This window comes from Meles meles, chromosome 6 (genome assembly GCF_922984935.1).
Source record: "Meles meles chromosome 6, mMelMel3.1 paternal haplotype, whole genome shotgun sequence".
NCBI classification, from domain to species: Eukaryota; Metazoa; Chordata; class Mammalia; order Carnivora; family Mustelidae; genus Meles; species Meles meles.
The window spans coordinates 28,818,992-28,831,964 of record NC_060071.1 but is presented as its reverse complement, the minus strand read 5'-3'; the positions used below and the strand labels follow the sequence as shown (position 1 = coordinate 28,831,964).

The window sequence follows — 12,973 nt, the reverse complement described above, 5'->3', positions numbered from 1 at the left end:
TGGAAAGTAGTTTATCTCTATTAAAAAATGGTGTAGGGCACCTCAGTGGCTCAGTCCGTTAAGTGTCTGCCTTTGGCTCTGGTCGTGATCCCAGAGTACTGGGATTAAGTCCCACATCGGGCTCCCTGCTCTGCGGGAAGCCTGCTTTTCCCTCTGCCTCTGCCTCTCTCTCTCTCTGTCTCTCCTGAACAAATAAAATATTTTTAAAAAAATGGTGTAGAATTATTCTCACCAGATTTCATTTGAAACTCATTCAATTTTACTTTTTGTGGCAGGCATCTTTTTATCATTAAGTAAGCTGGCCTTAGTGTTAACTTCTATCGGTGAGGTTACCAGTAGTTATACTGGAGGCATGAGTAAAATGATAGATAACATATGGTGCTGTGGGAGCATAGTAGGAGATAAGATTGGTGTGCTTGGAGTGGTCTCATTTGAACTTGTGGTAAGCAAATCCTGCTTGTTTGGTTTCAAGGGCATCCAGATTGCATTCTAGATAGAATAGGAGCCAAGGCATGTAGGTGTACTTTGAAGATGCCTTTTTAAGTATGGGAGAGGTTGGTGATAGGTGTATCAGGTAGCCTGTAGTGCTAAAGGAGGTGGGCAGACTGTTTTTTAAAGGAGTAGATGGTAAGTATTTTAGGTTTGAGTATCATACATTGTATGTCTCAACTACACTTAGACAATATATAAATTTAAACACATGGGCCTGGCTCTGTTGTAGTACAGCTTCATTCACAAAAACAGCCCTTGGCCTGTATTTGCATGAGGGATGGAGTTTGTTGAATCCTGAACTAGATTTTACTTTATGTTTTTGCTTTTTTGTCAAGGGAGTTTGGAATTGAGACTTTTATATGGGACTTGCTTGTTTCTTTCACCATCATCATTATTTTAAAACATATTAATACCTTGGGGTGCCTGCGTGGCTCAGTTAGTTAAGTGTCTGACTCTTGGTTTTGGCTCAGGTCATGATCTCAGGGTCATGAGATTGGAGCCCCCATTGGGCTCTGTGCTTGACAAGGAGTCTGCTTGAGATTCCCTCTCTTCCCCTCTCCACCTCTCCCTGCTTGCACATGCATGTGCTTTCTCCCTTTCTCTAAAAAAAAAAAACTCAAAAATCTTTAAAACATATTAATACCAAGATGATATTATAGTATTTCTTATTTTCTAAGTTTCTGAGATAAGTTGTAGGGTAATACAGTTGGTTGTATGTTATGGAGCTGTGTTTGAATTTTGTTAGCCTTGTTGTTTATATATTTTTTTCACTTAGTAAAGAAAATCTGCTTCCTCAGCTACACTTATTAGATACAGAGATGAAATATGTTAATATGAAAGCATTTAAATGATTGATGGTACTGTTATTTTTGCCATCACTTATGTCAGCGTATGATAAGCTCAAGATAGAGTTGTTCTCCTTACTCTGGTAGAGTTTTGTAGCTGAATTACTTTTTTTTTTTTAAATATTTTATTTATTTGACAGAGAGAAATCACAACTAGGCAGAGAGGCAGGCAGAGAAAGAGGAGGAAGCAGGCTCCCTGCAGAGCAGAGAACCCGATGCGGGGCTCGATCCCAGGACCCTGAGATCATGACCTGAGCGGAAGGCAGAGGCTTTAACCCACTGAGCCACCCAGGCGCCCCTGTAGCTGAATTACTTTTAATGATGACATTTTTGAAAACATCCCTTGTGTTGGTTATGTTAGATTTACTTTTAAGCAAAAATACAATACTTTAATACTATTTAAATAGGTAAAAATGTACTTGTATCATTTCATTGCGGAGAAAAAGATTTTGTTTTAGAAAACTTTGTTAATGAAGATAGCTCACGACCTGGGCTATAAAGCACATGTTAACATATTTAAAAGAAGAGAGATCAAACAATGTCTGGTTTCAGACTATAAGGGAATTAAACTAAAAATTGTAACAGAAAGATAGTTGGAAAATCCCCAAATATGTGTAGATTAAACAACAAACTTCCAAATAACACATGGTCAAACCAAAATCTTAAGAGAAATTTTAAAATATTTTGAACAAAAATGAAAATGAGAACAACTTACCAAAATTTGTGGGATGCAGTGAAAGCAGTGCTTAGAAGGAAATTTATAGCATTGAATGCATATGTTAGAAAAGAAGAAAAATCTAAAGTAAGTAATCTTTGTGTACAGGAAAGAAAACCATAAATAAAATGTAAAGCCTGGATGGCTCAGTTGGTTAAGCATCTGACTCTTGATGTTGGCTCAGGTCATGATCTCAGGGTTGTGAGATTGAGCCCCACATTGGGCTCTGCACTGGGCATGGAGCCTGCTTAAGATTCTCTCTATTCCTCTCTCTCTGCATCCCTCCTCTCTCAAAACAACAACAACAATGAAAAAAACCACTAAAATGTAAAAGCAACCTATAGAATATAGAATGGGAGAAAATATTTTTAAATCATATATCTGATAAGGGGTTAATATCCAAAATATATAAAGGACTCTTTAAATTCAGTGGCAAAACAAACAAAAACCTACCCTATGGGGGTAATTTGATTAAAAATTAGGAGAGGATCTGAGTAGACATTTTTCCAAAGATGAGTTATAGATGGCCAGCAGGTACATGAAAAAGGTGCTCAACATCATTAATCATCAGAGAAATGCACATCAAAACCACAGGTGAGAGAATACTTCAAACCTGTTTGAATGGCTATTATCAAAAAGACAAGAAAGTGTTGGTGAGGATGTGGAGAAAACAAAACTGTTGTGCAATGTTGCTGGGAATGTGAATTGGTACAACAACTATAGAAAACAGTAAGGAGGCTTCACAAAAAATTACAAAGAGAAATACCAGATGATTCTGTAATTCCACCCCTGGGTGTTTATCTGAAGGAAGTAAATATGCGAACTCAGAAAGGTATTGGCATCATCATGTTTGTTGCAGCATTATTCACAGTAACCAAGATATGGAAACAACCTAAGTGTCCCATTGATAGGTGAGTAGATAAAGAAAATGTAGTATATACATATGATGGAATATTATTCAGCCATAAAAAAGAAGGTAATGCTACCATTTGTGTTAACATGGATGGACCTTGAGGGCATTATGCTAAATAAATAGGTCAGATAGAGACAGATAAACACTGTATAATTCTACTTGTATGTGAAATCTAAAAAAAAAAAAACCCAAACTCACTCCCAAACCCCCACCAAACTCATAGATGCTGGGAATAGATTGGTGGTTACCAGAGGTGGGGATTGCAGCGGGTGGGTAAAGTGGGTGAAGGTGGTCAGGAAGTACAAATCTCTATTTGTGAAATAAATCCTGCAGATATAATATACAGCATGGTGACTGTAGCTATTAACACCTTATTGTATATTTGAAAATTGCCAAGAGAACAGATCTTAAAAGCTCTCATCACCAGAAAAAAAATTTGTGATCATGTATGGTTATGGATGTTAAAAAAATATCAATAGTCTTAAGTTTCCGCCTTAGGTAACTAGATATCGGAGAGCAAATTGAATCCAAAATAAGAAGAAGTAAAGAAATAATGAGAATTAGAGAAGAAACCAATGAAATTGAAAGCAGAAAATCAATAGAGAAGATCAAGGAAACAAAAGCTGGTTCTTTGAAAAGATTAATAAAGTCCGTATACTTTAGGCTAAGAAAAAAGGAAAACAGGACACAAATTACTAATATCAGAAATGAAAGAGAAGACATTACTACAGATCCTGTTAACATTGTAAAGGTGATAAAGGAATACTACAAACAACTCTATGCCCGCAAATTTGGTAACTTCAATGAAATGAACCATTTTTAAAAGACACAATTTGCCAAAATTCATACAAGAAGAAATAGACAAATTGAATAGGCTTCCATCTTTTAAAGAAATTAAGTCAATAATTAATAACTTTCCAGAACAGAAAGCATGAGGCCCAGATGGGTTTATTGGTGAATTCTACCAAATATTTAAGCAAGAAATTATACCAGTTCTCTATAATATCTTTCAGAGGATGGAAGCCAAGGTAATACTTCTTAATTCATTCTGCAAGGCCAGCATTACCCTAATACCAAAGCCAGACAAAAATATTACTAGAAAATACAATTACAGACCAACATCTCTCATGAGTATAGATGCAAAAATCCTCAACAAAATATTAGCAAATTAAATTCAACAATGTACAGAAGGAATTAAACATCACCACCAAATTGAATTTATTCTACATATGCAATGCTGGCTAGTTCAACATTCAAAAACCAGTTAATGTGATCCATGGAATTGAGAGAGTAAGAAGAAAAATCACATGATCATATTAATAGCTGCAGAAAAGCATTTGGTAAAATCCAGTAACTGTTCATGATAAAAACTTTCAGCAAACTAGAAATGGAGAGAACTTCATAAACTTGATAAAGAATATCTATAAACATCCTCCAGCTAATGTCATACTTAGTGTTGAGAAACTTGAAGCTTTCCCACTAAGATAAAGTACAAGGGGAAGAAGTCTCATCTCACTGTTTCTTTTCAAAATCATACTGGAAGTTCTAGCTAATGCAACAAAACAGCAAAAGGATATTAAAGGTATACAGATTGAGGAGGAAGAAACAAAACTATCTTTGTTCACAGATGACATGAATGTTTGTGTAGAAAATCTGAAAGGATCAACAAAAAAACTGGAAGTAATAAATGATTATAGCAGACTTACAGGATACAAAGTTAATGTACCAAAGTCTCTTGGTATATACCTTAGTTCCTATATACCAGCAACTAAGAAGTGGAATTTGAAATAAAAACAAAATACCATTTACATTAGTATTAAAAAAGTGAGATACATAGGTTTAATTCTAAGTATAAGACCTGTATGAGGAAAATTACAAAACTGATGAATGAGATCGAAGGAGAACTAATAAATTAAAAGATATTCTGTGTTCATGAGTAGGAAGACTGAACACTAATTTCTTTCTATCTTGATCTATACATTTAATGCAAGACAAACTTATTCTAAATTTTATGTGGAAAGACAAAAGACCTAGAATAGCTAACACAGTGTTAAAGGAGAAGGATAGGTTGAGGACTGACACTACCCAACTTCAAGACTTAATATAAAGCTGTAGTAATCAAGAAGGCATGGCATTGGGGCACCTGGGTAGCTCAGTGGTCATGCCTTCAGCTCAGATCATGGTCCTGGGATCCTGGGATCGAGCCCCGAATAGGCCTCTCTGCTCAGTGGGGAGCCTGCTTCCCCCTCTTTCTCTGCCTGCCTCTCTGCCTACTCGTGATGTCTATCTGTCAAATAAATAATTAAAATCTTTATAAAAAAAAAGCATGGCATTGACTAAAGCATAGACAAATAGATCATTGGAATAAAATAGCTGAGAAATAGACCCACATAAGTATAGTTAATTGATCTTTGAGAAGGGAACCAAAGCAATACAATGAAGCAAAGGTAGCTTTTTCAACAAATGGTTTTGGAACAAGTCACATTCACATGCCAAAAACAAAAAAACCAAAAATCCAAAAAAACAAAAAAGAAACAGTGAATAATTGATCATGGATGAGGCTATGCATGTGTTGGGGTGGAAGGTATATGGGAAATCTCTGTGCCCTTTCTAGTTTTGCTGTGAACCTAAAAATATTCTAAAAATAGAAAGTCTCAGCGAGGCGAAAAGAATACACTTTCCGTGATTTGGGACAAGAGAATATGATTTGATGATTAATTAAAATACAGTTGTCTCTTTCTGAATAAACATCTGAATAAGGAGAAGAAAGTATGAAAAGTATGAAAAGATCCTTTTCATACCTTAGTATTATTTAATATTCAGGCTGTAGGTCTTAATAAATTGTAGTTAGTAGAATGTAATGGGTTTTAATAACATACATGAAGCAGATGAATTATGCAAAATATTAAAACAATGAATTATCCTTTAGAAGTTGACATTAAATACCTCCTTACCTGAATGACCTGCAGCAGAAGTCAGGTGTGAAGCTGTATTGTATCACTCTTTCCTCCTAGGGAAGAAGGTAATTGATGTGGCTGCAGGCTCCACCCACTGCCTGGCTCTGACTGAGGACAGCGAGGTCCATAGCTGGGGGAGCAACGACCAGTGCCAGCACTTTGACACCTTGCGTGTGACCAAGCCAGAACCTGCCGCACTGCCAGGACTGGATACCAAACACATAGTTGGAATTGCCTGTGGACCTGCTCAGGTACTGAGTAGATAGTATGGTTAGATATTTTGGGGAATTTTGTCTTTCTGTCCTTCATTGCTAGTATGTAGAAATAGCATTAACTTGTGTGTGTTATCCTTATATCCTGTAGTTGCAGTCAGTATGATGTTGAAGAGTGGTGAGAGGGAATGCATTTAGTCTTTCACCATTTGCTAGGATGTTAGCTGTAGGATTTTTTTTTAGTGGATGCTTTATCAGATTAAGGAAGTTTCCTTTAACTCCTGCTTCTTTTTTTTTTAACTTTATTTTTTCGGGGACGCCTGGGTGGCTCAGTGGGTTAAAGCCTCTGCCTTTGGCTCAGGTCATGATCCCAGGGTCCTGGGATCAAGCCCCACATCGGGCTCTCTGCTCAGGAGGGAGCCTGCTTCCCCCTCTCTCTCTGCCTGCTGCTCTGCCTACTTGTGATCTCTGTCAAATAAATAAATAAAATCGTTAAAACAAAACAAAAAAACTTTATTTTTTCAGCGTTCCAAGATTCATTGTTTATGCATCACACCCAGTGCTCCATGCAATTCGTGCCCTCCTTAATACCCACCACCAGGTTCACCCAACCCCCCACTTACCTCCTTCTTTGAAAGTTTTTTCTAATACTGAATAGATGCTTAATTTTGTCAATGCTTTTTTCTTCTCAAAGGATATGATCATGTAGTTTTCCTTCTTTAGTCTGTTTATATGGTAGAATATGTTAATTGCTTTTCAAGTATTGATCAGACCTGAGCTAATCCCACTTGGTTATTTCTTATATATTGCTTTATTTGATTTACTAATTACGTTGTTGAGGATTTTTCTGCTGATGATCATCAGAGGTAATTGGTTTGTGGATTTTTTTTTTGTGGTTTATACTGTATGTCTGTCTTTTATCTGGGTAAAATTGGCCTTATAAAAATATTGACAGGTGTTCCTTTCTCTTGTTTTCTAGAAGGGATTGTGTAGAATTAGTGTTATTTCTTCTTTAAATGTTTTTTTATGAATCCATCTGAGCCAAGAGATTTCTTTCTCAGAGATTTTTAAGTAAGAATTGTTTCCTTAAGAGATACAGAGCTAATGTTTAGAATTTTTTTTTTTTTTTCTTGAGTGGGTTTTTTTTGGTTTCTGGCACTCAAGGAGTTGTTCTATTTCATCTAAGTTGTCTGATTTTTGTGTATGAAGTTTTCCTTAGTATTCATTTACTAATCTTTTGAAGTCTTTGGGGTCTGCAGTAACATTGTATTGGTATTTTTCTTTGCCAAGTTTACCTAGAGGTTTATCCATTTTATTGATCTTTTTAAAGAACTAGATTTTAGTTTCATTAATTTTCCCTTTGTTTTTTGCTTTCTATTTCATTGGTTAATTCTCCTGTCTTTGTTATTTTTTTCCCCCTTCAGCTTGCTTTGGGTTCATTTTATTCTTTCTTTGTTTCTTCAGCTTAGGTTAATTTTAGACCCTTCTTCTTTTGTAATATTTAAGCAGTTGCTGCTAATAAATTTCCTTCTAAGCAGTGCTTTAATTGCACCCACACATTTTGATGTATTTTCATTTTTGCTCAGTTCAAAATTCTTTAATTTCTCTTGAGAATTGCTCTATGACCTATGGATTATTGTGTCATTTAATTTCAAAGTATTTTGAGATTGTTCTGTTACCATTCTGTTACTGATTTCTAGTTTAATTTTCTGGTGGTTAGAGAATAGACTATATGATTTCGGTTCTTCTAGATTTGTTCAGATTTGTTTTATGTCTCAGGATATGTTCCCTTATTAAGTCAATGTTCAGTTTGTGTGTTTGAAAAGAATTGTGTATTTTATTGTTGATGTGTTTTGCTGTTGTTGGGTGAAATGTTCTATAATGTCAATTAAATTCCGTTCATTGATGGTATTATTCTATTCTACATCCTTGCTGATTTTCTGTCTCTTTCTAGGAGGCTAGAATTTGTATTTCCAAGTATAATTATGTAGTTCTCCATGTCTTTTTTCAGTTCTGTCAGTTTTTTTTTTAATATCAGTGCTTTTGGTCATTAAAAAATTATGGTTGCACTGAGCAGTGGCGTTAAGTATATTCATGAGATTGTATAAGTGTCACTGCTATCCATCTCCAGAATTTTTCATCATCCTAAATAGAAACTCTGTACCCATTAAACAATTACTCTTCATTTCTCCTCCCCCTGGTCCCTATTAGCCTCAAAATTATTTTCTGTTTCTGTGAATTTGCCTATTCAAGATACCTCTTATAGGGGCGCCTGGGTGGCTCAGTGGGTTAAAGCCTCTGCCTGGTCTCTGGGATCGAGCCCTGCATTGGGCTCTCTGCTCAGCAGGGAGCCTGCTTCCTCCTCTCCTGATAAATAAATAAGATAAATAAAATATTAAAAAAAAAAAGATATCTCTTATAAATGGAATCATATAATATTTGACCTTTGGTGTCTAACTTGTTTCATTTCATATTTTCAAGGCTGATCCATGTTGTAGCATGTTTCAGGATTTTATTCTTTGTAAAGGATTAATAATATTCCATTGTATGTATAGCCTACATTTTGTTCACTTATTCCTCCTTCAGTGGACACATGAGTTGTACCTTTTGACTGTTGTGAATAATGATAGTGAATCTCTCCTGTGAAACAGTCTAAGAGCTGAATGCGTAGATTCATTTTAGTTTCTTATGATTTTTCCATAGAGTTTTGCTTGGTCATCTTGTTCTGAGTGGTCCATTGGCCTCCGTGTCCCATTTGTGGTAGACATCTGCTCAATGACTTTTGAGCAGCTGGACCTCCTATTGCGTCAAGTGAGTGAAGGGATGGATGGCACTGCTGACTGGCCTCCACCGCAAGAGAAAGAGTGCATGGCTGTGGCAACACTGAATCTTCTACGACTTCAGGTATTAATGATTTCCTTTCCTCTGCCTCCCTTTGTAAGTGTCTTAGGTATTTGTAATAATGTTTCTGTATATTGAAGGGAATGGGTTTTAGCCTGTTAAGTGAACTGCTAATGAAAATTTTAAATTATTTGTATTTAGATTACTTAGATTAGGTTATTTAGATTATGATGGAGTATAATTTATATGAGGTTTAAAAAATCAGTCTAGTTTTCTTAAATTTATTCTGGGAGTCAGTCTTTGCATGCAGGTAAGTGTCTATGTATGGATTGTATTATTTCTGCAGTAATCAGCTTGTTTGCATTCATGGTAGAGTCAGTCTTGAATTTATTGTTCTTCTGTGTGGAGGAACAACTAGGTGAGGCAGTAGATAATTGAGAGACCAGCTGAATGTGCTAGCCAATCTTTGAAGTGTGAAAGTTCAACACAGTCAGCTTGGGCTCCCTCCAGTAGGACCTCCACTTTGTTACAGGGAAGGTTGAGGTTAAAAGTCAAAATAAGAAAAGCAACAAAAATATTTTCCTTCCTTCCTTCCTTCCTTCTGTAAAACTGTAGCTGAGGGCACCTGGGTGGCTCAGTGGGTTAAGCCTCTGCCTTCAGCTGAGGTCATGATCTCAGGTTCCTGGGATCGAGTCCCGCATCGGGCTCTCTGCGTGGCAGGGAGCCTGCTTCCTCCTCTCTCTCTCTCTCTCTCTCTGACTACTTGTGATCTCTCTCTGTCAAATAAATAAATAAAATCTTAAAAAAACAAAACAAAACTGTAGCTGAAATCTTTGGTCATCCCATTTTCCTTGGTAATAAAATCCTATGACTTAATGTCAAGAGACTGGTTTTTTTAAACAAAGTAATTTTCCCCTTTCTAATACAAGGATTTCTATGTAACCTATCATGTTACATGGGGGGGGGGGCTCTGCTCTCTCCCCATTTTTGCCTTGTTTCTAAAAAGCACATAGATGAATATTATGTTTAGTTACATTAATCAAATTAACAGAAGTTTGGAGAGTACTTCTCTTTCCCAAACGTCTTCTGTAGGAGCTCATTTATTAGGCCCATTGTAGTCCCCTTCATGAATCTGCCCAGTTGTTTGTTGCTTCCTATGGTTTGTAGCATTCTTGCTGTCTGGTCAGTACTATGGAGAAAGATCTTGTACATGTCTCAGGCTCAATTTTTTTTGGCCCATATTTGCCTTGTGCCTTATGTTTTTCTGTTGCTTTGTTCCATCTTTCTAGGTCCTTATGCTTTAGTTGTGTCATTTTAAAATTTAAATATTCACTTAACAAAGCTTGAGTCTTAAAAAGCATCCAGTTTGAGAATCTTTATTCATTACATTAATTTAATTTTTAAAGAGTTATTGTGATTGCTAGTGTATTTGAATTTAGGTTTTCTGATTAGTTTTGTGTAAGGTTATTCTTCATTTTCTTATTTCTTGATAAAGTTTCCAAAACAGTTTTTTCTTTTCAAATACCTTTCATTGTTCCTAAGCTTTTCAGTTTGATTTCTGGACATTAATCAAGTTACAAAAGAATAAAATATTTCTTAATTCCACAAAGTGTTAAGTTAACCAACCAGTACTTCTCCTCCTGAAAAACATAGGGGTTATAGGACGCATTAAACCTATGTTCCCCTTTCCACCTTCTGTATTTAAATTGTCAGGTAGTTTATTGTTACACTGGATCTAAAACACACTGATTTGTGATGTGTATGTGTCCCTAAAAGAAAAATGCTCCAGTTGCGATATGCAAGATACATTTCTTCTGATTTACGACATGAAAAGAAATTGTCCTCCAATTAGTTATCATCATAATCATCATTTTTTTAAGAGACCATACTTACATAGTCTTTTTATTTATTTATTTATGTTAACCAATTTGTTTTGTCATTGTGGCTTATATCCTCTTCCACTTGGGTACCTCCTGCAGTAAGTTTCTTTATCAAGGTCTGTGGGTTATAAAGTCTGAAAATTCTGCTTGAATGCTCTTAAGATAATTTAATAGGGCTTAGCTTTTTAGGTTACCTATTATTTTATCAACAGTTTGAAGGTGTTATATCTTCTGATTTTTATAGTTACTGGTGAGAATTGTTACACTGGCGTAGTTGTTTCTTTGTAACTAATTTGCCTTTCTTTTTGGTAGCCTTTTAGATGTTTTTTTGTTTTATAATTTTAACATACTCTGTCTAGGTGAGGATTTATTTTTGTATGTATAACTTGAGGTTATGATTCTCATTTAATCTGAGATTACATATTTTTGTTAAGTTTTGAAAAACATTCACTATTTATCATTGAAATTGCTCTCTTTTTATCTACTTTTCCCTTGGAGATCTCCTTCTTTATGTGTTTTGAACTTTTCTCATCTTCCCAATTACTGTCTTTTATAATATTCACTTTCTATCTTTCCATTCTGCCTTCTGTTTTTCTCTAGTGCTCTTTCTTTTAGTTCCCAAATCCTTTAGCTGATTGTTCCATATTTTTGAGTTGTCCATTATTTAATAAGTACTTGTATGATCACAGCATTACACATATTAATTCATTAAATCCATGTGCCACCATCTGAGAGGTAGGACCCTTGATGTGTATTGCTAGGTGAGGATGTACAGAGTTCAGGAATGTGGCCCAGGTCAGGTATCCATTGCATGGAGATTCAGGGCTAGAACCTGGGCCCGGGCTTTTCACGGTTCTGCTTGAGATTTTTATTTTTGTAGCTGTTTTTCTCGTTTTTAGAATTTATATTTGGGTTTTTTCAAGGCATTCATTTGTTCTTTACATTCTTATCTTCTGGGTTTTGTGCCTTCCTTGATCCCTAAGAACACTTACTTTTTTTTTTTTTTTTTAAGATTTTATTTATTTATTTATTTGAGAGGGTGGGGAGGGACAGAGAGACTCCCAAGCAGACTCCATGCTGAACGCAGAGCCTGGCATGAAGCTCAGTCGCACAACTCCAGGATTACAACCTGAGCCAAAACCAAAAGCTGGTTGCTTAAATGACTGTGCCACCCAGGTACCCCAGAACATTTACTCTTTTTTTGCATTCATTTCAATGTTTGTATTGCTGCCTACTCTAGGGACATGAGTTCTGCCTCGTATAAGAGCTTTGTCTTTGACTTTCCCTTGTGACCTAGTGTGGCTTGTCCTTTCTGACTGTAACAGCACTTTCAGGGGAGGTCTTGCTAGAGGTATCTCTTTGCCTTTGGCTATGGTGATGTCCCTAGAGGACAGTTTTGTATTTGTGTCTCTAAAGCGTCATGTAGACTCTAGATGTTTTGGTGTTCAGTTCTTGACTTGTGATATCTATATCTAGTTGGTTGCGATGAATTTGATTTTATATCTGCTCACAGGGCAGGCCAGTTCTCTGATTTTTTTTTTTTTAAAGATTATTTATTTATTTGACAGAGAGAGATCACAAGTAAGCAGAGAGGCAGGCAGAGAGAGTGAGAAGGAAGCAGGCTCCCTGCTGAGCAGAGAGCCCGGTGCGGGACTCGATCCCAGGACCCTGAGATCATGACCTGAGCTGAAGGCAGCGGCTTAAACCACTGAGCCACCCAGGCGCCCCCGGTCTCTGATTTCTTGTGGGGTCTCTTTGTACCCAGAGCCTTCGTGGGTAGTGTTGCCTTCACGTCCTGACTGGTGATAGACCAGTGATCTTCAATGGTTCAGTGGGCTGCCGTGAGCAGTTCGGATTTCATGCCTGAAGGTCTTGATCTGCTCTCAGAGCCCAGAACCTGTTAGCTCCTGCTATGTGTGTCTGAGTTCTGGTTTGGCCCTTGAGGAGTTTCCTTGTGTACTTTCAGCTTCGCTGTATAATCTTTTAAAAGTTTTTTGGTTGTATTATATTCACTCTTTCTCTGATACAGATGGTTGGGGGTGGGGTAGAGATTGCTGTATAACCTCTCTGTTGATCTTGACGTCTTCCATATATGTATTTAAATTGGGCTTAAACAAT

At 36.4% G+C, this 12,973-nt stretch overlaps 1 protein-coding gene across 7 annotated transcripts in view; it reads left to right on the top strand.

Moving 5' to 3' along the window:
• The window catches only part of HERC2 (HECT and RLD domain containing E3 ubiquitin protein ligase 2), a 256,284-nt gene that overhangs the window by 79,901 nt on the left and 163,410 nt on the right, over nt 1–12,973 (top strand). For all 7 annotated transcript variants that reach the window (XM_046007414.1, XM_046007415.1, XM_046007419.1 and 4 more), the window contains exons 16-17: nt 5,980–6,173; nt 8,838–9,038. In XM_046007414.1, coding sequence (XP_045863370.1) covers nt 5,980–6,173; nt 8,838–9,038 — 395 coding nt within the window. The remainder of the gene's footprint in view (nt 1–5,979; nt 6,174–8,837; nt 9,039–12,973) is intronic.